Consider the following 24,737-nt stretch of genomic DNA (forward strand, 5'->3'; position numbering starts at 1 on the left):
AAGGATTGCTCAAAGTTGATGTATACATGTGCAGTCTAAATGTGTTGTGTTGCACAATGCATTTAAGATCGGCCACACCTGCAAGAATTTGGCAAATATTTAAAGTAAATGTATTGAAATATGAACAATATGAAACAAACTCCTTGCTGGAGGTAATAAATAATACGTATTCGCATGAATATCCACACACATTCCCAGTAAAGCTGGATTTTCACCCATCAAAGATAAAATATGGGATTCCTGGGCATCCATCTCATTCCTAACCAATCTGCTAAAGCGATATCGTTTACAAACCAACTTTTGGTTTTATGGTTTTCTCAGAAAGCAGCTCTCACCATAAGCAGTATGGCTGCTCCCCCTCATACTGCTGCATTCAACACTTCCTGAGCAAAATGGTCATCACTTACTAAAACAAGACTTTGTTTTTGTTATGCTGTTTTGGTCTAATCCTCGACATGTGCAGTACTTCGGTGGCGTTGGTGATCAACGTCGCAGTGTTGTGTTTCTGGGGCGCAAAGGCCCACGAAGCTGTGTGTTTGGGGAACAGCAGAGAAGCAGGCGATACCAGTCCGATGTTGACCTCCGTGACCCACACTAAACCCCCACCCACGACCCCTGACACCCAAGACCCCCGCATCACCATAATGACCCAACTCGAGATGGACTTGCCTCTTTCTCTTCTGTTTTTCCCTCTGACTACCTCCACTTCCTGTTCTGAGCCCTGCACGGGTTCAAGTTTAGATTGACTGTAGGCGATGAGCAGCTAATCAGACCAAACTGGAGGAAACATGCAGCTTTGCAACAGAAACAAACCGATGTAGGTCAAATGCTGTCGATGAACAGGTGTGAGGAGTAAATCAAACGTTTTGTTTGCCTTTCGGGTGACGAAGAATTCCACTGGCAGCAAATCTGACGACGAAGCGACGCACAAATCTGGCAAAACGTTTGCTTTACTCCAGCACCTCTCAAGTTTACTGTGTCTGAAATGTGTCTTCAGCTGTCACAACAGTTCATCCCTGTGTTATCAGCGTTACTAAGTTCCACATTTTCACTCATATTTATGGAAGATGATAGACTTAACTCTCTGGGTTTGGATTTCATGACACGTAGAGACGATCTGCTTTCGCCTTTCTTTGCTGTATTTTTGGCTGTTTCTTGCAGTATGTTTCAGCTGTCTGGATGCTCTTCAGTTAAAGGCCCACGCGGTCATGTGTACGTTTTGATTGGCTGTGCCGTGTAGGACCAGCTTGGTGTTGCAGGACTTCTTGCAGCTCAGATTCATGACAGTTGTGAGGTGCCATCACTGATCTGTGTGCTTCCATATTGTCCAGCTGCATGTGATAGAACATGGCGTCATGAGTTTGTGTTTGTAGAGTGAGCGACTCAAAGAGCAGCACTTAAGCTTGTGCTTAAGGACAGTAAAAGTTGTTGGTTACCTCCCACCTTTAGCATGAGTTTTTCAAACTCTGACACATGCTGATTATGATTTTCGAGCTCTGGGTTGCTCAGTGTTTCTATCTTTACTTTCATCATTACGTGACGCAGCCCTCATCAGTAGGCATTCATAGCAAGAGCTGAAAACACATTTTCCACTGTTTCTCTCCAGACGTGCAGATCTAACACTGTGTATGCGTGTGTGTTTGTGTGTGTGTGTGCTTTATGCGTGTGCGTGTCTCCAGGATCGACCAGCATCGTCACCCCCACCACCCTGCTGGAGCAGCTCAAGTCCATGAACAAACCAGACGAGGAAGTGACAAGCTAAAATATTCAGATCACATCTCTCTCCTCTTTACCTTAACTCTGCCCCTCCTCCTTCTCGCTGTCTTACCTCTCTTACCCCCCCCCCACAGATCCCACATTAATTGTGTATGCATCTTGCTTGAGAAGAAAAAAAAGACATCTTAGATGATTAAAAAAATATATGTTGTATCAAAGAATAAAATTGTTGCAAGTATTCTCATGTTTTACAATGGATGCAACCAAATGAACTTATTTAAAAAGGTTTAAATATCAGAACAGAAGGCCATTTAAAACTGAAAGTACCAAAATGTCATATTGTATGCTATGAAACCTGCTAGAATGTGTAAAAGGTAGACATTTTCTCTTGTTTGAGCCTTTGGGTTTCCTCCTCGGTGTGAGTTATATTGGAAGCAGGTGGAGGAGGGATGTGCAGTTGGAGAGGTTAATGTCGTACAATATATCATATCAGTCAACATGCAATATATATATATGAATATATTCATCAGAGAGGAGTCCCCCCTGCCCATTTGAGATGTTCGTATTCAGTAGCATGCTTGGACTTGTGTGGACTGTTAATGTGTTTGTATCCAGTGTGGATGTTCTGGGAGCCGCAGAGTTAGCGTTTAGCTTTTTCCTAACATGTCGGGCTCGAAAACTCAACTGAAAACCTTTGTTCTGAGTATCAAAAAGTCTAAAAACGACCTTTCAAACCACTCCTGAAGCATCATCCTGTAAGGTGTCAGGTGCACTTTGCCAAAACCATGGCAACGTGCCAATGACCATAAAGTGGCCACTGCTCCCAAAAACGACTTTTAATGAGATAATTTATGCACAATTTTGGCTAAGTTGAGACATTTTTATTTATGTATGTGGAATTCAATGACTCATTCGCTTCCAGGGTGTTCGATACTCAAAGCACACATTTTCGGTTACATGTTGGTTTAACTGATGTTGGAAAGAACTCAGACTCATCCCTCCTCCGGCTGCTGAGACTTTAAAGTATTTACTTGACACAACTTTTTCCTTTCTCCAGAGAAACTTCACGTTTTAATGTCGAAGAGGCCGTTGCTTGCTGATATTTAATGAATAATCTTAAAAAGGGCCAGTTGTATTTCAGTATTGTATCCTGTCAGAATAAGTCTTATCTTTGGTTAGTAATGATGTTTAATTGGGCCATGCACTGAGTAGTGTTGTGTATCTGCCATATGTTGCTGTTTTAGCGTCTCACTGTTGACTGGTGATATTTCTGACTGTGAAGTAGTGATACTTTTCCTTTAAAAATGCCAATGTGAAGCCGCCGTGTTTGTGATGTTTAGCTGTAGCTGTTAGTCGTCAACCGGGAAAAAGAACTAATATCTATATTTTCTTTGTCTGTTTCCTCCTCTGGTGCAATGTAAAAACCCTCAAATGGTGAATGGCTTTGCAAAAAACCCTTAAACCCCCCTTTTCACTTTTGTTTCCTCCCTCCCTCCCCTCTTTCCTGGCCAAACAACTTGTATATTGCACTATAATGCATTTTCTGTGATGCAAACGCTTGACTTTGTGTTTTTTTTTTTTATCATAATTTGCTGTTGTATAGGGTTTACTCTGTCAAATCAATTGATTTATATCAAAATTATTTATCAGAGAAAAAATAATGATACATTAGTCTGTCCTGAAACTGTTTAACTTATTGGGATTGTATGTTTGCGAGTGTTGAAGCACAAACAATACTTCCATGTGTACCTAATATGTACTAAGGCTGTCTAATAAATTGGCTTCCATTATGTTAAATATTCAAAAGAAGAGTTGACTCTTTTTCAGTATTCTCAAAAAAAAAAAAATCTTTTATTTGACTCCGTAGGGACAACTGAAGAGATTCCCTGCAAAACATTAAAACAGACCTACAGCTTCAGAAAAAATGGTACAAAAGTAGAAAAGGATTAGAAGTTAACAAAAGCAAAACTTAATTAAAACATCCACAGTTATACGGAGTGTTTCAACCAAATGTGACACATAACTTTATTAGTAAAAACTCTCATTTCTCTGTTTGTGTTGGCAGTCCTGTCTGTGTCTTAAGATAGAGCCACACTGGAATAAATGTGTAATAACACACATAAAGCTGGTCAGGTGCAGCAGACTGACTTGTGTGGCTCATACAGTTGTACTCACAAGCTTATTATAAAATACTGTACAATATTTCACATCCTCTATACATTAGAATGACTTGAACAACATGGAAGCAGACTAATCTTGAGGATATCTACCATCTCAGGTATGACGTGTGATGAGCTGCTGACCATTTAAAAATAGATCCATGGCAGCTCTTGCGTAAACATCCATAACTGATCCCAACAGATGCAAAGAGCGAGGGCATTTGATTTACAGTGCAGCGTGCTACTGTATCGACAAGAAAGACAGTTTCTATGGCAACTAAAATAACACTGAACTCCTGAACTTATTTCTAGACTTATACAAACTAAAAAAAAACACATTCACATGATCAATTAACAGTGATCAATAAATAGCTCAAAGTATTTACTCATTTCAACTGCCATTACAAGACAGCTGTAACTTCTCAGCTACAGAAGAAGAAACTAAACTCTTCATCAGTTTGAAAATCAATATGATCAACAACATTTTTATTAGACTGATCTACAGCACTACATCATTTTAGAAAGTATGTCATTTCAATGTATGCCAGCACATCTTCTGAAATAATATTATGCCTGAGACTTTAATGTTTCCATAAAATTAAAAAAAGCAGCAAAAACATTTTTTCTCCTAACGTGGAAACCAAAGAAAAGCTACAAAGACAGACTCACTCCTTTCACTGGTGATGCGGGCAGCCTCATTCTGCAGCTGAGCTGGTGTTGAATGTTAGAAGCTGCAGGACTCAGTCAGCAGCTCCTGGTACTGCAGCCCAGCAGCCAGAGAGCGAGCCATGTGTCCAGAGGTGTGCTTCATGTGATGAGCGGCTCTGATGGCGCTGTTCAGAGAGCCGTCGATGGAGCGCCGCTTGTTGGCGGACAGGGAGCGTCTCGTCCTCTCCCTCGCCTCCCTATGACCTCTGACCACTGACAATGAGTGGACCTGCGCATTGTTGCTAGGAGACACGCAGAGGGGCGCTGAGTACAACCTGTAGGGAGGGTAAGGTTATTTGTTATCTAAGAACCATCTCAAGCTGTTTCATGTTGTGCAGCTGCGAGGGCCTCCTCTTTTTCCTGGTGCACTGATGGATAGCCATGAGCATCCACAGCATGAGTACGTACAATAACGTCTTTCATTTTGGCATTTTTCCACTGTCTTTGTAGTATGTACTGAAGCTCATGCTCACATTCTGCACACATAAAGTCAGTCGACTGCAGGTCTTTACTAGAAGCCTTTTTGTCTTTTTAGACCCTCATTCTCTGATAACAATGTGTGTGATGAGCGTGTGATGAGAGGGCAGGATACTTACAGGAGTGGTGGTGGACACACTGGCATGCACTGCAGCAGTGCAGGTGAAGCTGCAGCTGCAAAGTGTCTGCTCCTCCTCGCTCCGTCTGGGGACTCTGGATGGCGGCTTGTGTGTGAGGGGGAGTCTGAGACTCTTTGGTTTGGTTCAGGGCATCCACAGAGAGGACAGTGACGACAGCGAGAAGACTGAGTCGGCTCTCTAGTGCCACCAACTGGCACTGACAGCAAAAAGACAAATATAAGTAGACTTTAAGGAGGCTGGACAACAAGTCAAGCAAGACAAAACTGCAACACTGGTTCCAAATGAATTACAAACAAAAGTGGATTTTAGCCTTTTTGCCTCAACTCAAAGAAAGTCAAGGAAGAACCAACACATGGAAGAAAATACACAACACAAATTTCCCACTCAGGATGGAAGGAAACTCCGTACCTGCAGGTCGCCCTCCGTAACGTGACTCACACTGAGGACAAAGAAGAGCTGGACCACTTCTGCTGTCAGGTTCATCTGCTGTCCCACACACTCGTGCAGACACACTAGGATGCTGCCCTACAACAGAGACACAAACACAGTCACCAGCAGGGTCGACACAGTCTGTTCTGACAGATTTGATCTTGCTGTAGTGTGCTCAATACAGCCACGTCATTGCAAACAATCAGAAATGGGAAAACACTGTGTAATAATCAAATAAAATGAATTCTATGTTTTGTCAGACAACTTTCTATTGCTGTGTTTTCAAGTCAGGACTTACTGGGCTGTGTTCTGCTGTGGACAGTGTCTGTGTGTGAACAGCAGCTGGTCGGTGCTGTGGTGGATGTTTGAGTACATCTGGACACCAGAGGCTGAGGCTGAGGCTGAGGCTGAGGCTGAGGCTGAGGCTGAGGCTGAGGCTGAGGCTGAGGCTGAGGCTGGGCTGTACAGGGCTCTGAAACTGTCACTGAAAACAGAAACATTACATGCATTGAAGGATATGCTGCATTGTTCAAAACACATGCTTTGTTAAGATGAACGTGCTTGCTCATGTTTCCATATATAGGGCTCATGTATGTCTCTTAAACTGTTAGTTGTTTATTCACTCTGTCCTTCACGGAGGACACATTTTGCACATATGATATTAGTAAAAATTGGATTAATGGAGATCCTCCAAGCAAAGCTCTGAGTCAGGGGTCAAGTGTAAATTCATTAATAAATCACTAGATCAGCTCACAGATGTCATGTTGTGGTTTCTGTCTGTGTGCAGAGGGTGTTCTCTTTCCCGCTGTCCGTCTCAGCGTAGACTCAACCTCATCGACCGTCTGTCTGTCTCTTCTTCCCCTGCTGAAATCACTCCATTGCTCCCCAAACCTACATGTAACCAACGGGAGAAAACCAAATGAATAAGAAGCTGATGTGAGAAAGCAGATAACTGGTTAGCTCTATCCTGTGGCTTCAATCAGCTCAGTGTTCCTGTAGGACAGCTGGACTATGTGGCTACAACCAGAGGATAAAAACCAACCTGCTGCGAGGTGTAGAGGTGCTGTGGTGAGTGTAGCTCTCCTGAGCTGAAGGAGCTGCTCTCACAGAGCGCGGAGGATTGTTATGTCTCAGACACCTTTCTAGTCTCTCCTTCAGTCTGTTCACCTCGGCCTGCAGAGTCTGCATTGCCTCACTACAAAAACAATTAATTATTTTTTAAATAAAAATTAATTAATTAACAAAAAACACACACACATATGAAAAAATCTTTAAAATCACATGAAACAATCCAGTTGGAGATCATGTTTATAGTTAGTGCATGTGTTTTGTTTTTTCATCACCACACATATCCAAGGTAAAACAGTAGTAAACGTGACTGCTGTGGTGCTGCAGTGTGAAAATATTCGGGGGACCAACTTGCCAGGTGGCTTGCAAAATGTGCAGGTGTCAGTCCAAACATACATGCACACAATCTTTGAAATGAGTCATGCAACACCACACCACGCACGAAACAATACCTCCTAATACGCAACCACATTCAACAGCAGCCGACTCTGTAATACAATCCATAAAAGAATATAATGACTGAAACATTAAGTATGGTTCAGCATTTCAATTGATAGTCAGTTTCAGGAAATATCTGAAAATAAGATTTCATCCATCAGAGGAATATTTTGTCTGGGAGTCTCTGCAGGGAGACATAAACCTGGCCTTGTTTGCGCAGCTATCGGTACTGCAGCGCCTCCTACACACACTCACTTGCGATTGGCCACCTGACTGGAGCTCAGTGCTCTGACAGAATCGCCATGGTGATGTCGTGCAGAGGGGGAGGAGCTTGGGCTGGAGCTGTGGAGGGAATTGATAGATTCTGTGTCCTGGTCATACTGTCCGTCTTCAGACACAGTGTTAGCTGGGGGGGGGGGCAGGCAGAAGGTCAAATGCACAGTGTCAGAAAGAACTCATGAATAAAAACAAATGACTTGAGTGTCTCTTTTAAACAACAATCTCAGCTGATGGACAGAACTTGGAGACTTACTGCTGTCATTCTCCAGCTCAAGCTCACTGGTCCCACTGTCGGCCCTGCTTTGTTCTGTCTGACTGACCCAGTGTTGTGGAGGGCAGGAGAAGGTGCGTCTCCTCTGCCCCTGCCTGGTTCTCCTCGGCTGGCTGGGGCCAGGCTGGGAGCTCCCGCTGGGCTCTGTAGCCGTGCGACTGTGTGATGGTGAGGAGGCAGGAAATGGTGCTGAGACTGGGCCTGTCTGAGAGTTCCCTGGGTTCCCCTCCTGAGGCGCTGAAACCCTGTCGCAATGTGGAAGAATATTCAAACATACTAAGACAGATCAGAAATGGTGTGTGTGTGTGTGTGTGTTTGTAATGGGTGGGGGATGGCACATGGGGTAAAATTTATGGTGCAGTAAATTTGTGTGGAGGCACAGGAGCAGCATTGGACCTCCTCACCTCTCTGAGGCCCTCTGGTGGAGAGGGCTGGGAGCTGCTGCAAGAGTCAGACGGCTGCTCTCTGAACCAACAAAGCCGCTGTCAGTCTCTGGAGAGATGATCCCATCCTGCTCAACACAGCACAGAACAAAGATTATGTAACATTTATCTACGCACAACAATATGTAGATGCAGCTTTGTTTGTAATACTCCAAAGGGTCCTAAAAAGTTCATGGCACCAGCATGTTAGAGATGTATTTGGACCCAGAGCCAGAGTGACTTGTAAACACAAGCAGCAAGGATTTTGAAGTCAATTCTTTGAGTGACTGGTGGCCAGTGTGAGGATTTTCGAACTGGTGTAATACTGTCATATTTCCTAGTTTTTGTCAGGACCAAGGCAGAGCAGAATTCTGAATAAGTAGGAGTTGCAGAAGAGCTTTTCTTCAAAGTCCTCTGAACAGACCACTAGTAATCCAATCTACTGGAAATAAAGGCTTGGGTAAGCCTTACTAGGTCTTTTTTGGTGTAGTTCCTGATTTGATGCAGCTATTGAAATTCAAATTTGACTCCAGGATAAGATTTCTAACTTCAGTCCTTTTTATGAGAGACAGAGAGTCAAAGTGAGACATTCTGTCTCTCCTTCTGTGCTCCAAAGACAATTATCTCAGTCTTATCTCTGTTTAGTTGATGAAAATGTTGCTGCATCCAATCACTGACTTGCTCGGCATACATCAGTACTTTTTGTACAATCAAATTAATTAGATGTGCAAATGTACAGGACTGCTTGTCAGTTGATCTGTCTGGAGTCTTGAAAGGTACTTAGCACAGCGTTTTGACTTTTAAACTGTATGGTGTGATTTAATAAGCTAATACTATCACCAAATTGTCCATGCTCTCCTAATACATCTAACACATATATCAGGGGGTGCAGTGTTTTGTGGTTTCACTGTTGCAAATGCATGATTAGTTGTGCTGCTGCAGATTTTGACTCACAAAAGCCTAAAATAAAACCTTCTGAGGCATAGACTCTGCCCACAATCAACAACAGACTGTTATCTCATGATGTGAACTGACCTGAGAAAGCACTCTGCTCCGGGCTTGAAGTTTGGAGTTCCTCTTCTCCAATGCAGTGATCTCTCCCAGACTGCTCAGACTGCTGCTGTGGGACTTTCCAGCCTCTAACCTCCTTCTGCTACTGGGAGGATGATTGGGGAGCATGGTGAATGGGTTGGAGGCCCTGCGTGACAGAGGACTGGACCTGCTGGTCCGATGTGTACTGCTGTGAGAGTCCTGATGGTCTGATTTACTGTCAACAGAGAAGTAGAGAGAATTCAGAAGAACATAACTGTGCTGCTGATTAAACTACAGCTCAGCTCGTTTCTTTCTCTGAAGACTAACCACTGTGGAAAACTCTTCTGGACTCCCAGGTTATCAGCTCTTGAACCATTTCTCGCCTTCTCATCTCCACACTGCATGTTGGTTCTAACAGCAGCAGGAAGGGGAGCTCCCTCTCTCTGGCTATGGTCTAAAACTTTTGGAAGCTCCTCGAAGCTTTGGTAGCTACACAGGAAGAGGAAAAACAAAATAATATCTCCTGACATTAATAAAACTGTTTCCACAGCAAAGATGCTGAGATCATCATTTTTTTCACATGAATCATTGAAAAGACAAACAGCAGCACTCACTGATCCATTAGTTTGGTTAAGTCTTGTTCACATCTGTGTTTGTCATTCAGAGGTCTGAGGTAGAGAGAATTCAGAGTTTCTTCATCCTCCGTCTCGTCGTCATTCTCTTCGCTGGCTGAGCTCACCTCCACCGCCGCCGCCTCTCCTGGGTCAAGCAGCGAAGGCACAGGTGGGCTCTGGAAGGAGATATCATCTTGCTGTCATTTCATAGCACGCTACAGACACTAAAGTTACGCAGATTACGCAGCATTAACAGAGACAGAGCTGGTTGATGGCACCTGTGGGCGAGATGGGAAAGATGGCTGGGAGGGTTGAGGAGGTGGAGAGGGTGGAGCCTCACAGGTGGGCTGCTCCTGTTGCATCTGCTCTACCTGCTCCTTCAGTTCATCCACACGTAGCCCACATTGAAAGATGAGCCCCTCCAGCTCCCTGATACATACAGAAATACACAGACATGATAAAAAACCCACAGAAACAACTGAGTGCGTATAAGTGCAGAACATAAAATGAAATCTCTGTGTTTTTATCTTTGAACCTCTCACCGTTCAGGGTCAAAGTGACGGATTTCTGCCCCTCCCTGCAGCAGGAGTTTGTGCTCATCCCTCGCTAACAGGTACCCCCTTTCTAAAGAGTCCAGCCCCTCAGCAAGCTGTGACACAGCCTGACGGAGAGCATTAATTCATTAGGTTGAATACGAGGAGGCCATTAGAATGAGTTCTATACGATTACAAACTTAAACCTTACCTGCAGCTGCTCAAAGGGTTTGAGTTTCTTGCACTTCAGGAGATCATCAAAAATCTGCAGCTGAATGAAGAACATCAAAAGTTTTATCTCTGATTACTTTCCTCAGTCAATCACCCAGCAAATCTGTGTGGATGCCCATCCCTGTTGGTAATTCAATATCTGCTGCTTTACCTGCTGGAGGAACTTGTCGGCCTGACTGTAGAGAATCTTGGCCGGCTGCTGTGCCACCTCAGGACCAGAGCTTATTGTGGAAGGACAGGTAGATGAACTTCCTGTTTATTTGACAGACGGGCACAGATGCAACGATGCAACGTTAGCAGCAGCTGAATGATAGATGAAAGCCAGGTGATCTGCTTGCAAGTGCACATCGATAACAATCTGAAGTGATAATATTTACGAGGAGAGCAATAAATAAGGAGAGCAGTGAGACTCAGACAGCTGAGGGAAAGCGGATTCATTGATTTAAATGATGTATGATCCATGACGTGATGAATTTGACAGCAAAGTGCTAAATATTGAACAGGATGAATGTACTCTGATGAGAGCCGTGTGGATGGAGAGAAGCTGGCTCGACCCCTGCTCTCTGAGCCTGAGGAAAGTCCAGCATCATGAATCTCGAGGCCTCCTGGTTCAGTCCCGACTGCAGCGAGTGGCCGGGCTTTGGAGGGTCAGAGAACAGGTTCACCTGATCAGAGATGAGAAGGAAGAAAAAGCATGAACATTTCATGAGACATGTCACTATTGGCTCACCTACTCACCTTATCACTTCTACACTGATGTGTCTGTCGATATACTCGCACAACTTATCACCGATTTCTTTTTGGACACTGAACTGAGCTGAGCATTTTTGGATCAAACTTTAGACCAAGTACAGCACATTTGGTGATGAGAATACTTCATATAACATGTTTTAAATAAGAAATTTACTCTCTAGAAGGACTTTCTCACTCTGGAGAACAATAATCTGATCACACCACTTCTAAAAATAGAGATGATTCAGATTCAGTTGGATTTGCTAAACAAACAGAAGGCCAACACCCCCATCTAGTGTCCTACAATCATGTGCTTTCACTCTCTGTTTTCTCTTTAGTGTTTATGAAGCAGCAAATTGTGAGGACACAACATCAAACAGGCCATCTCAGTGCACAAAAGACCAACAGTGGAAGTGGACTGAGTGATAACGGCGTACACTGGTCGCCCCTCCCCTCCCTGTCAACACACACACACACACACACAACTCATTAACATGAGAATGAATGGACACCCCTCCATGGTAAGACCTCGAAGCAGTAAATCATAATGACCTTAAAGTGACCTTAACAGCTCCTTTACACACACACACGCACACATGTACACACGTAAATGCTCATGAACTGCGTTTAACCCAGTGAGCCACTTGCTGTTTCACTTTAATTATACAGTGAAGAGTCAAGACACTGGAAAAATGGGTCAGAGAGAAGGAAAAGATCTAGACTAAGATCATAAATCAGACAAGAATAAATTAAATCTCTGAGAAAATGGATGCACGCAAAACCACTTAAAGAAACTGAACTGGAGCTGAAATCGACTAGAATTTATTTCTCGTTTTTTAATTCACCCTGTAATAAGAAAACGGTGGCACTCCTTGATTCAAGTCTAAGAACATTTCCTGCTGTACTGAAAGATAATCTAGCAGTACATTTGAGTGTAAAGCCACTCCTCCCACCCTGCCTGTGCCATGGTGTACATGCAGAGGGAGGGGGAGACAGATGGTGGTTCACTGCTGTGGTGAAGGAGATGGAGGAGAGGCGGAGAGCCTGGTAAGCTGATTTTAATTGGTGCTGATTGCGGAGCACTGCTGCTCCAACAGAAATGGGCCAATAATTCTCAAAAGGAGCTACTTCAGAACACTCCAATACTCCTGGACCCCTCCCATCAATTTCATTCCTATCCCACTTTTCTGAGATTTCCAATCATTCACTCTGACACACTGCTCCTCTGTCTGTGATGTGCGAACAATGTCTGGGCTGTTGGATCACAAGAAACGAAGAAATATTTGAATAGAAATCTGAATGAACAGTTTGTTTTATGATCTGTCCTTTTTAAATGTGCTTTCATTAGATCCTTCTTTGCACTTCTTTCTGTTGCTCCTGTTTAAAAGCCCCAAAATGAAAGAGACATACAATAATGGTCTGTTCCACCAATGGATAATGTTCGAGCTAAAAACTTACAATGGCAGTGATAAGCTGTGCTAGAGTATCTCTGTTTAGCTGAATGCTCAAATGGCACCAACCACATGCAGAAAACACACACAAAGGGACGACTGTGATCAGCTCAGATAGTTTGGTCACAGAGGGCCTTCTCTACAGATGTGGCCTGTGGCCTTGGTTTACTTCAGAGGAACCTTTCTCTGGTTCCTTGGACTCTCTGTACCACCCTGGAATTTTATTCTGGTCCCTTTTTGTATGTACTTTACAGGGTGAGCGCAGGCATGCGGAGTGCCTCTGCTCTCAGATATTACTGTAAAGACTATAGAGGAGCCCCCACTGCACACAGTACCCCTGTGTTGTTTTTTGTAGCCTGTGTTTGCATGTTCAGCAGTAGTTGTGTGTGATGCCTCTCACAGAAATATCACACTTCAAACGCTTCTGGTTTACATGACTTTTCATTTTAAGTTTTGAAAAGAATAGAAGTTTTGTAGCGGAGTTATACTCTCTCATTACGTTGTGTAACTCATAGGACGAAGACCATCACTGATGGCAAATTCGCCATTTATTTCGAACATCTGGCAGAAGGATCAACATACAGTCAGTCTTGGTTTCCTCTCACACACACATACATGTCTATAAAATGTAAAATGTATGTAATGTGAAGGTAAAACACCGTCAACTTTTTATGAAAAAGGGACTTGCTCAACCTTACGGGAGCTATATGTTTAGAAAAGACAACTTAAATCGCCCCTTAATATTAAAATTAAAGTAATTAATATGAAATATGACAGAGCTCATAACTTGTACACCTATCAGGAAGACCGCAAGGTCTGACTGCTGATGCCCCCCGGGGTGCACAACCCTAATCTGCATTTAACTACCATGGGACAAATAAGTTTTCGCATTGTGTGATGAGTTTTTATGGCAAGTGGAATCTCACTACATATGAACTCCGTTCACTTTCACTTTCACACTTTCACGACTGTTCCTTTATTCAGTGAAAGCCAAAGTATTGCATAAGTCCAGTATTTCTGTTAAACATGTATACATGCTGTCTGTGTTTCGAAAATTAACTGAATAATTTAATTATAGTGTTTGAGAAAATAAACTATCGATCATTTTGAAGCTTTCTCATAACATGGAAGTGTTAGTGTCTTATAAAGATCAAAAATAAATCTGCATGCCAACGATGTGGACTGTTTTTTAAAACCCCACACTCATACACACCGTTAAATAGGATAAATTACAGCCTTTCTAGATTAATTACCTTGGCTTCCAGACGGAGACGATCAATGGTGTTCTCTGCTTCGGCATACTTAGTCAGCAGTGTGTTGTAGTCCTCCTGCAGTGAGAGCAGAAACAAGAAAGTAAGAGGAAGGGAAGAGAAGAAGGCATGTGAGCGAGGAAAAAAGGGAAGAGTGAAAGGAAAAGGAAAGGGAAGAGGGTTGGGTTGGGTTGGGCAAAGAAGGGGGAGAATGGAAAGAGAATGGAGCAGGAGTTTGGTTTAGTATTACAGTCCCGATATTATTAGTTCTATTATTGTAGATATACTCTCAGTCTCTACTTGTACCTGCAGCTGTTCGAGCAGCGTGGTGGCATGCTGGCGGCATCTGAACTCCTGAGGCACAGTGAAGTCGGGGGCGCTGGCTGCTGGTCTGTAAGGCTCTGATGGGGCAGCAGATCCGTCAGGGATGTTCAGCAGGACTTCTTTCACAATGTCAGCAGGGGATTTAAACACCAGCGGGGGCTCAGGTGCCAGACACTCCCTCTTGGAAGAACGTCTGCTCTGTGGGGGCTTGTAGCCACCTTTGGGGAAACGGACCCTCGGCTCCACGTTGGAGAAGTCTGGTGTGCGGTAACTCAGAGGCACTTTTCTGGAAAGATAATAGAATTCATGGTTGGTGTTTGTTATGAAAAAACATGACATACAAACATTAGCTACAATATAAGGCGTGGTAAAAATCTGTGGTTATGTGAGTGAGGCTCACCTGGATTCATCTGCTTCAGCAGCCTTCCTCCTGGCTCTGGGGGTCCTCTGCTCTCTGTGAGGACTTGTGCTCTGATGTTTGCATTTTAAGGAATCTGTCCCGACTGTGCTGAGGGAATGAGATGAATATGTAGCTTCAGGAGAGCGCTGCGTCATCTTCCTTGGTGAGGGAGTGGGCTCTTCATGACGCTTATGTGACTTAGTTGATCCCTTTAAAAGCCCATTACTTACTCCACTGTAAGGACTGGACATGACTTCTTCAGAGAACGTGGCTGCTGGCTGAAAAGAAGCCCTGAGCTTTATGTCGGGACAACGCGGACTGGACTTGAGGCTTACATGGCTCCTGTGTGATTCTGGAAGACTTTCTATGAAGCTCATCTCTGGAAGCGTTTCAGCTTCAATCCCTGGAGCAGCAGCTATTTCCTCAGCAGTGAAGTGGAGCAGGTGGGGGAGAGTGGGGGCTGTGGCAGGCAGGGCAGGCTGGGATATTGGGCAGTGATGACTGGAGGCTCCAGCAGGTTCCATGGCTTGCAGGTGAGCACCACGAGATGGAGTAAAGCTCATCTTCTTAGTCTCTTCTTTGGAAATACAGCTCTCAGCCAAGCCACGCATAGTTCCAAGCTCTCTTACATGTTCTTTTTTCTTTCTCTTCCTGTCACTCAAGTTCCCCGCTTGCTCTCCAACTTCATTCTCCTCAGGGAGACAACCGGTCCCCTTTCCCTCTGTCTTCTGCCTCGCCTCCTCACCCACTGTCCGTACTGTTAAGCTGTCAATCAAGTCATCACCTGCCAAAGACAGAGAGAGATGTGGAAATGGGAACACAGTGCAGGCATAAATATAGTCTTAATAATAATACATATAATTCAATTCTAATTTGACTTTTTTTATGCAAAGCTGTGATATAGTCACTTGTAGCTCATGAGCTGAAACATGCAAAGTGAGTGGTGAGGTCTGTACTTAAAGCAGAACATTAAAACTTTTTAAGAAATTAAATGATACATAACCAAAGACTCACATGGTGACAGTATTTGTTCATCCTCTCCTGTTATTTCAGTGTGGGACAGAAGTTCACTCAGGTTGTAACTCAGCTCCTCAGGTGGTGTGTCCCTCTCATGCCCACTAAGATAAGCCTCCTCTGGGGTGAGGGGTCCAGGGTACAAGCTTGGATTACATTCTGCATCTGCATCACCACGACTTCCCCCAAACTCTACATCCTCCAGTGCTTCAGACAGTCCAATGATGCCATTCTCGTCCATTTGGTTGACAAAGTCATCATCTTTTTCTCCCTGTTCTTCATCCTCCTCCTCCCACACATCGTCAGATATTACAGAGCTGGTGGGTGAGGTGCGGACCGGGGCTGGGGTCCAGAACAGAACCCCCGCTTTGGTGCTCTTCCTTGTCTCCATTCACCTTTCAGCTGACTGTCGCCTCCTTCAGGTCGCAGCTCTGCCCTCGGTCACTGTCTCAGCCAGGCACAGGAACCCTCTGCATCGTTTCTTGCTGATCTGGCTCTGCAGCGAGGTTCACTTTCAAAGCCATGGCTACAGAAGCTTACAGAGTGCAGGTCATGTCGGTCCAGAGGTACAGCTAAGGAGGACTCATCGCTCAGTCTCCAGTCTCTTTGGGTGCAGCACCTGAAATACTGAATAGTACCAGCTGTTTAGTATCTACAACTATGTAAACATCAAACTGTCAGAGAGAGGTGTCCAGAGTAAATGCATCGGACAAGAAAAACAAGCATGTACAGCAACAAGTGAATAGAAATACATAAAGACAGAGCATTATGAAATATACCATAATCCAAAAGAACATGGATTCAAGTCCAACTCTAGCTACATCTAGATACACTGTGCTGTAATACAACAGACTAAAACCTGAGATGAATTAATCAACTAGCTGAAAAAAACAAATCAGCAAATAGTCCAATGAATTGACTTTCTGCTGAATATGCATGTCACGATCTTTGACACTACTACTTCTTAAAAGTCAGAAATGACAGAAGCCCAGCAGTTAAGACTGAGCTGCTCCTAAATTAATGGAGTGACTTTTTACTCACACACAGCTGTTCTTCTCTGTAAACAAACACCTACACTCCATACATCAGTTCTTAGCTATGTCCCACTGTGCACACTGCATTTCTCATAAATACTGAGTGTATCATTCTCCAGCAGGATGAATGGCTGCAGTGTGAAGTCCTCAGGGGGCAGCAAATAGGATTAAACGCTACCACAAGGAACAGCAATCGTTTCAAACAAAAGGGCAATGCCATCCATAGCAATCAAAGCACAACACATCAACTTAGTCATCCTGCAGACATAAAAAAAATTAAATTAATTCACAGAAAATCCCCCTAGTACTTAATTTTTCAAGACAGGTTGAATCCTGGCCTATTAAGCACATAAGTCATTTTCATTTACAAGCAATTATATCATTTATGCTGCAGCCTTCAACCATTCGGCCTCCATCCTGAGCTGTGGAAGTGGATCAGGTGGACTGGGCAGTTCACAGGCCACACAAACCACTTTCAAAGGGTTCAAACGTGTTGACAATTGTTTTACTTGTGCAGTTATTAATTTGTTGTAGACGACAGAATGCTGCACTACAAAAGCCAACAAATGTGTTTGAATGTCCTCCTGGCGCGTTCATGTAAGTTACTTGATTCATCAAGCACTTGGACGGGGTTGCGGTGTTGATGTTACATTCTGTCTGATGTCTTGCGTGAGGCGTAGCATTTAAGGACTCGTTTCCAAGGTGACATGAACTCTGTGTTAGTCTCCACAACAGATAAGCATTCATTTTACTGTCCCCTGCTTAAATCCAGCGCTATCAGGTCACACCACTCAGCATTTCTATTCTTTATTGCAGACAAGTATATCATGCATGTGACAGAGCTCGGATTAGACTGCTAGTTCTTGACGTCAAATCAAGTCCCCCACGTATTTGCCTCGAGCTGCAGCGCTCACTATGGAAACTCCACGCCATGAATGAGAGCTGTGCTTTTCAGCATCTGCAATAAAACATCTCTGACAAGTCTGAACGTACTGTTACAGCTACACTGCCAGTGCCTCACCCCAAGAACAGTCTGTTACACAACACTACAAAGATGAATTCATACAAAAAGCGTGCTTCAACACTAACGTCACATAATGTAATTATTATCTTAGTCTTTATTAACTATATATTCAAGAGATGTGCACACTGCACACATGTATACTTTTCTATTACAACATGCCTTTGATGGTGGTTGACAAATCATCTGCTGCACAGATCACACACAAATAAGTTATTTAACAAGGTATGCATCTAAACTCTGCATTATTCTGTTCTGGTTCTTGAGGCAGTATCAGCAGGTAAAGATAATAACAACATAACAAGCAACAGACAGAAACAAGTGTTGTTATCAGAGAGGCTTGCTGTCAACACCATACGAGGACATTAGCATTTAAAACAAGCAGACAGCGACGTACACTGTGTGCAGCAGCACTCAGATTCTCATTAAGAAAAGTGGTCACCGAGTGTGTTTGCTTCTTTCATCAATGTCGCAGATTACTGCAAGAAGATTATTAGCCTGGTGCTTCTTCCAGTGTGTATCCGACACACAAACCTCACATACACACACCCGTACGGAGACTATGTTTCTGCTCACAAATCCAGACACACTCCTGTGCATCCAGACACTTGTTTTGATTGTGTTAGAAACAAACACAGGGCCCAGTGTGTGGGACTGACAGACTCACGTCGTGCTCCCTCTACAACCCTTTCATACACAAATCAGCAGCGAGTCTCCGCTGGCCGACATGGCAAACTCACCATGCATTTAAAACAGACCGCAAGGAATGAGAGCACACAACTCACAGAAACAACCGGAGAGGCAGGCTCAGAAAAACAGTCGCTTCAGAATAGAGAGAGTTCCAGCTCAGAATTATGAGATTATTTATTCATTTCTGTCGTCCTCCTCTAACACACAAGGATCTCCAGGGTCTGAAGACAAGCTGTAAACCACTGCCAGGAGAGCGGGATGACAATCTGAGCAGTTTTTGGACTCAAATTTATAACCATGTGTGTCTATGTCTGTACAAGTAAGATATCTTTACAGGATCTTTTTGATATTTGCACCAAAACATAGGAGTAATGCCATACAATAGGCCAAAAATGCATGTTACTAATAAGACTAGGAACGGCTCCATTCTACTCAAGTTTCCCAGTAAATAATGGTGTGACAATGAGCCACCAGGACCCTGAAACTGAAGCAGCTAAATGGAATTCAGCCATCGCTCATTTTATTATTCACACCTGTGTTTTTCATACTGACATGCTAAACTGTCTTCACAGTTTTCACACACACCTGACCCAGCCATCTGTTTTAAACTCACAATATACAATATTTTAAAATATGGGGGCATTTTGCACACATTTGGCTAATAATACAAACATTCAGTAAAGGCTCTGAACACTTGTTCTATTGCTACAAGTAACTGGGGTACCAGTTGTGCCAGCTTTCACAAACTCTTTCAGCATTGGGTGGTGCTCACACAGAGGTATTTAGTGTGTGGCCGATAGTCACTAGATTTTGAGCAAATGCAGAGGAGAAGCAGACATTAAAAAACATGAGGTGAAATCGAAGCCATTTTCAAATTCAAAAACTTTCTTGGTTTTCCATAATTGTTGAATTTCTGAGCTTCTCTTCGGTAAGAATAAAGCATAGAAACAACTCACCTGTTGCTCTGCTCATGCTCCCTGTTCATTCCTGGGGGAACTAAGGATTTATCTCAGCTGCCAGATGGGGGGAATTAAGCTGCTCTAAAGCCCTCAGAGGGGGCTTCAGCTATTGTAAACAATCATCATCAGTATACATCCAGACAGGACACGGGAGGCTAGCTCAGCTCCTCGCAGACAGACAGACAGACAGACAGACAGGCAGGCATGCAGGCAGGCAGGCAGGCAGCAGGGCCGTAATCACCTGACTGCCAGGCAAGCTAAGGCTGCATCCAGGCTAGACAGGTGGAGTGGAGGTGCAGGGACAGGAGACAGAGGGAGAGAGACAGAAGACAGAAAGGGAGAATTCCTGCTGTGCTGTCATTCCCTGTCCCACAAAACCAGTCAGCCCTGCCAACAGGGGCACTACAAGGATTTTGACAGGGTGATATGGGCTGAATTTTGAGTGCAGCGAACAGAAGAGTTACAGTGAGCTGTTCAGGATGGCCTGGTGACTAAGATATGACAGCTAATCTGCTTAGCAGGCACAGCAAGAGCTGAGGACACGAGATATACTGCGCAAAGAGGACGGGTGAGAGGAGTGACTGTATAAAGCTGTACAAGTATTTAAAATACTCCTGAAAGCCAAACATTCTCTGGTTCCAGCTTTATGATGATTTTCTGTCCTTGTAAATTCAGTATCTCTGGGTTTTGGACTGTTGGTCAGACAAAACAAACAATTTCAAGACTCGTTTTGGTTCTGGGAAACTTTGATTTTTTTTTTAAAGACCTTATAGACTTAATGAATTGATCCATCAATATTCATTTACTATGCAGATACTTTCGGATTTAAGTAACTGATGATTTTAGACTATGCTTTATTAGAATTCCTTCTTTTACAGGTACTTCAGATTAAGACAAAATTAAATTTTGCATTTGAGATGCTTGGCATTTTTTGTTATATGGGAAAAAAAATTGGATTTTCGTAAAAAAAAAAAAGAAAAAGAAAAGAAAAAAGTCTATAATCATCAATATGAGGTATTGAAAACAATCATGATTGTTATTATTATTATTATTATTATTATTATTCGTTGCATTTTTAATCCAGGTGTGGTATGGGCAGCAGTTATGAAAAAAGTCCCTTCTGGACTGGAACTTAAGTAAAAGACTAAAATAGGAAAAATATAACTGAAGTGAACATCTTAAAAATAATAAAACAAAAACAAATACCTGGATCACTCTGCTGTGAGGGCACTGCACCATACAAAATGCTGTTCAACTTACAAAACACAGACAGGAAGCTTGTTCCAGTTTCTCTTCTTGCACATTCACTGGAGGTCACATTGCTTTGTATGAATCTGTGCAGCCAGTTGGAGTGGATTTTCTGAGCTGCTGTATCTAGTTTCCAAAAAAAAGCTTCAAACAAGCATTGGAGGAGCAGCTACAGCAACAACACACATCGTTCAGAAAAGCAGAGCAGGCATGTATGCTGAACTCAAACGCATGTCTCATGCTTTGAAACAATCAGAAGCTCCTGTAACCTCAACTCAAGAAAACCAACAGATACTTGCTCTGCAACATCCAAGTAGCTCCCGAAGCTCGTCCAACCAGCCGGGCTGGTGGGCTCACGGTATGAACACACAGCAAAGCAATGCACGCCGAAAAATCTAATTTACACTGCTGTGGAGAGAAAGTAACTTTGATAACACATGTACCAGCAATACTGCATAGGAAACTTACCTCATGATACAGACAGACGCATTTATTTCGTCGATTCAGCAGCAGGATTTTCAGATTTCACTGGCAGACTTCGCAGCATCAGGGGTCGGTTGCCTTGAAAACCGCAAAACTTAACACAGAAGACCCACCCCTGTCACCATGGCACACACCCCACAACAAACCACCACCAACAGTTAGCCGCTGACTTAAACACTTTTAAGACTAACGTTACAGATTAAACAACGGAAATTGGCATGTTTTATTAACTGCGGAGTAGCGCATAGGAAACGGTGGGTAACGGCAACGTAAAGCTAACTAGCTAACACACAAGATGCCAGTTTCAAACTTAGTTATCGTTACCGTCACTGACTCCCCGTTTAGACATCAAAACAAACGCAAACAGCCCGCATTCAGACGACTTTCAGCTACGTCGTGTTGGTACCGTAATTCTGAAGGAGTTACATGAGTTAATTTCTTCTAAGAAAGTTGTGTTTCAGATTAATTTAGGCTAATTATCAGTCTTGAGCAGTGTGGCACTGATTTCAGTGATTTCCCAAGGCAAAGTTTTAAGAAACTTTAGATCCTGAGCTTGGTATTGCAGGCATTTTTTTTTCCTTCAAACAGACCGACTACATTTTTTTCGTTTTTCCGAGAGTTGCCCTGACTCTAAAGTTAACCGTCTCTAAAGTTAATGTAGACAAAGTCATTTATTTGTGCATTTTGTTACGGTGGTGTTACCTGACAAGCCAAGTTCAGGACAAAAAATCTCTGATACCCACTTGAAGTCAAGAACTGAGTGCTGATTGGTTGTAAGGTTGCTCCGGGGCAGGACGTAGCGATTGATCACTGGGAATCTAACAGTGGGCGGTTGCGGTTTGAAGAAGTGGCCACAAGGGGGCACCATATCCTAATTATTCTTCATCATTCACTGAGGAGAAGAGGCCGGTCATCTCGACTGCTTGTATTCAAAAGAGGAAATTTTCTTTTTTACAATTGTAATCTTTATGGATGTCCAACGCAGATTTTCATCTGTACACATACACATTTACAGTAGAAAAAGAAACAAAAGATATAGTGTATGAAATTGTTTGTAGACAAGGAAAAAAAAATTACTTAATCAGTTTTGTTTTGTTTGTTTTTTTTAAAAAAGGAACTGTTAAGACATTGTGTAGGGGGATTGTACAAGAAATAGGTCATTTTTAAACATCCAAATAGTTTTGAGTTTTGATTCTGGCTTTTATCAAAGAGATACATATTTTACAACCATTTAAAAAAAAAAAAAAAAAGAACTTTTTTCTTCAATCCACCTTACTTTTCCCCAGACAAAACCTTTAAATTATAAAACAGAAGAAAGAAATAAAAAAATCATCATTTGATCTTTCCTGTTTAAACATGACAGTGACCTCATGCATAAAGTATGAATCCATGAAAAAAGGATTTTACCCAGGTTTGTGTGGATGACCTCACCTTCTCAGAGGAGTGTAGGGCCAACTGTGAGATGTTCCAGCAGCAGATTAATGGCCATGGTTTAAGAGTGAGCACATGACTGTAACGTCTGGGACTCCACATGTTTTTGCCCATGTAGTGTTGGCTCTCTGGTACACTGGTTCACATTCACAAGATGCCGGTAGAGATGTTTTAATTACACCGTTGTGAACCAGAACACAGACTGTTCTCAGTATTTAAATGGAAAATTAAATGTACTGCCAAACTTAAATCATTTGCTTTATAAAGGCAGAAAAGATTAGAGGTGAGCTGTATTTTTAGGCACAATTATACAAAAAGTCACCCTGAAAAGTAAACCTTATCCATCCTGGCAGACTATTTCATACAATATTGCTCCATTACAGTATAAGGGAGAGCAAAGTAATTCATGTCATCTCAAGGTCAATGATCTGCAAAAATTATTACACTTCCACTACACTATACATGGCCTAACAAAATCTGTGTAGTAAAAACGTAAGTCCCATGTTGAAGCTTTGTAATGACTCAGTGCATTAGGCTGATTAAGAATAGAGCAACAAGCTTACATGTGGGCACAATATCAAGGTGCCCACATATCTTGTTAGCAGGATATGTAGGAAGCGCTGTGCATATTTCATCATCATTTTTTCAGACTTTAATGATGAAAAAACATTTGCATGACCATATTTTATTATTACTCCCATTTTTCTTCATGTGTTGCTTGTCCTGGTTTGGAACAATACGTTTGAATTACATGTCAACTATCAGAATGATAGTGAAACAGAACTGAAAGAAGCCCAGAGATGACTTCTGACATCAATCAGGCCTCTCTTGTCTCAGGACATTCCTGCAATAATCTCAAACTTTTCCTTCACCAAGGAAACAGTCGATTGCTATTTGGCAGAGTATTTTATGGTCACTGGCACTGACCCAAAACCTGGTCTGCATGTCTCAGAGATCACTGCCTGGGGGCTGAAACAGCGTGTTGTTGGCAGAGCTAGTTGGCAGAAGTCTGTATGTTCACTGCTTTCACTACAATACAAAGACAGAGCTGAAGATCCTGCTGCTGCTGCTGCTGCTGCTGCTGCTGCTGCTGCTGCTGCTGCTGCTGTAGGAAAAATACATGTCAGAGCTGCTTTCTGATGACAAAAAAAGTGAAAAGTACCAAACAAACTCAACTGAAAATTAGCAGCCTATAATCATCACTTGAGAGCAGCCGTCAGAAAGACAAGCTGGTGACGTGCTGGTTTTTAATCATAGAGCATTTCAGAAGCAGCACAGTGGTCCAGCTGGACCACACGCAGGTTAAGTGAATTTGAAATTAGGCCTTCAGCCAAATAATATTTTCATTATCCAGGAATCTATGGAATTTGCATGGCCATTCCAATTTCCCAGAGCCCAAGTGGATGTCTTGACAGTGCTTTATCCAACCGAAGGCCAAAATTAAAATACATTAAATGTTTAACTATATAAAACAGAGTAAAGCAGAGGACCCTCACTTTTGAGGGGCTTGACCCAGAAGCATTTTTTACTCCATAAATAAGGTCAGTCAGCTTTATTTGTAAAGCCTAAATTCATAAATAACAATTTGCCTCAAGGGCTTTACAACAAAAACAACATAAACACAAGAAAAACATTCACCATTTTAAAAAGAGGAACAAAGTGTTTTTGTCGTCTGTGGCCTACAAACTCATGAGTCCATTTGGAGACGGGATGGGATGCCGACCCGTCCAGCATATCGTGCCTCTGACCCCGTGCGTGCTTGAACAGGCTCCTTCAGCTCCAGTGTGACCCTGAACAAGATAAGTGGTTTGGAAAATGGTACAATTCAGTGGAGTATAAACCACTTCCAATATGAAAGCTGCTTTTGTATCTTTGATTTGGCAAAGGAAGAAAATTCAGAAGCAGCAATAACAGATCATTTTGAACTGAAATTAATCTATGAAGAGGCTGAACAGACAAGAGGCAAGTATACGAATGAATCCAAACAGAATAATGTGCATGGCAGGGAACTGTTTGTGTGGTTTCTACAGTATGTGGCCAAAAGTATGTGGACACTTGAACGTTAGTCCATTGCAAAACCATGGACAATAGTGATAATGCTATAAGAGCTTCCTCTCTTTTGTAAGGATTTTCCACAAGATTTTGGAACCTGGCTGCAGGGATTTGCTCCCAGTCAGCCACAA

At 42.8% G+C, this 24,737-nt stretch overlaps 2 protein-coding genes across 3 annotated transcripts in view; one reads left to right on the forward strand and one right to left on the reverse strand.

Annotated features, from left to right (window-relative positions):
* Positions 1-3,525, forward strand: part of stxbp1a (syntaxin binding protein 1a) — a 29,202-nt gene extending 25,677 nt beyond the window's left edge. For both annotated transcript variants that reach the window (XM_070989082.1, XM_070989083.1), the window contains one exon: positions 1,680-3,525. Coding sequence is in view for 1 of the 2 variants with exons in the window: in XM_070989083.1 (XP_070845184.1) it covers positions 1,680-1,762 (83 nt within the window). In the remaining variant the exon portion in view is untranslated. The remainder of the gene's footprint in view (positions 1-1,679) is intronic.
* Positions 3,280-16,307, reverse strand: akna (AT-hook transcription factor). Its single transcript, XM_070989081.1, has 21 exons — positions 15,689-16,307; positions 14,675-15,458; positions 14,257-14,560; positions 13,954-14,028; positions 11,032-11,182; positions 10,669-10,769; positions 10,498-10,557; positions 10,296-10,414; positions 10,032-10,182; positions 9,754-9,929; positions 9,467-9,628; positions 9,143-9,374; positions 8,090-8,196; positions 7,668-7,930; positions 7,391-7,541; positions 6,672-6,824; positions 6,384-6,520; positions 5,928-6,113; positions 5,609-5,725; positions 5,180-5,396; positions 3,280-4,858 (listed from the first exon to the last, which is right to left on the reverse strand). Exons 1-21 carry the CDS (start codon positions 16,077-16,079, stop codon positions 4,600-4,602), a joined length of 4,296 nt encoding a protein of 1,431 aa, XP_070845182.1. The 5' UTR covers positions 16,080-16,307; the 3' UTR covers positions 3,280-4,599.
* Between the last annotated feature and the right edge of the window lie 8,430 nt (positions 16,308-24,737).

The sequence above is a fragment of the Chaetodon trifascialis genome, chromosome 20 (assembly GCF_039877785.1).
Source record: "Chaetodon trifascialis isolate fChaTrf1 chromosome 20, fChaTrf1.hap1, whole genome shotgun sequence".
Taxonomy (NCBI): Eukaryota; Metazoa; Chordata; class Actinopteri; order Chaetodontiformes; family Chaetodontidae; genus Chaetodon; species Chaetodon trifascialis.

Excerpts from the sequence above, each read along its gene's own strand:
- akna (XM_070989081.1), bottom strand. The coding sequence starts at position 16,079 with ATGGAGACAAGGAAGAGCACCAAAGCGGGGGTTCTGTTCTGGACCCCA. Across the intron at positions 6,825-7,390 it reads AGTCAGGTGGCCAATCGCAA|TGAGGCAATGCAGACTCTGC; the intron begins GTGAGTGTGTGT and ends TTGTTTTTGTAG. Across the intron at positions 6,114-6,383 it reads GAAACCACAACATGACATCT|TGACAGTTTCAGAGCCCTGT; the intron begins GTGAGCTGATCT and ends TTCTGTTTTCAG.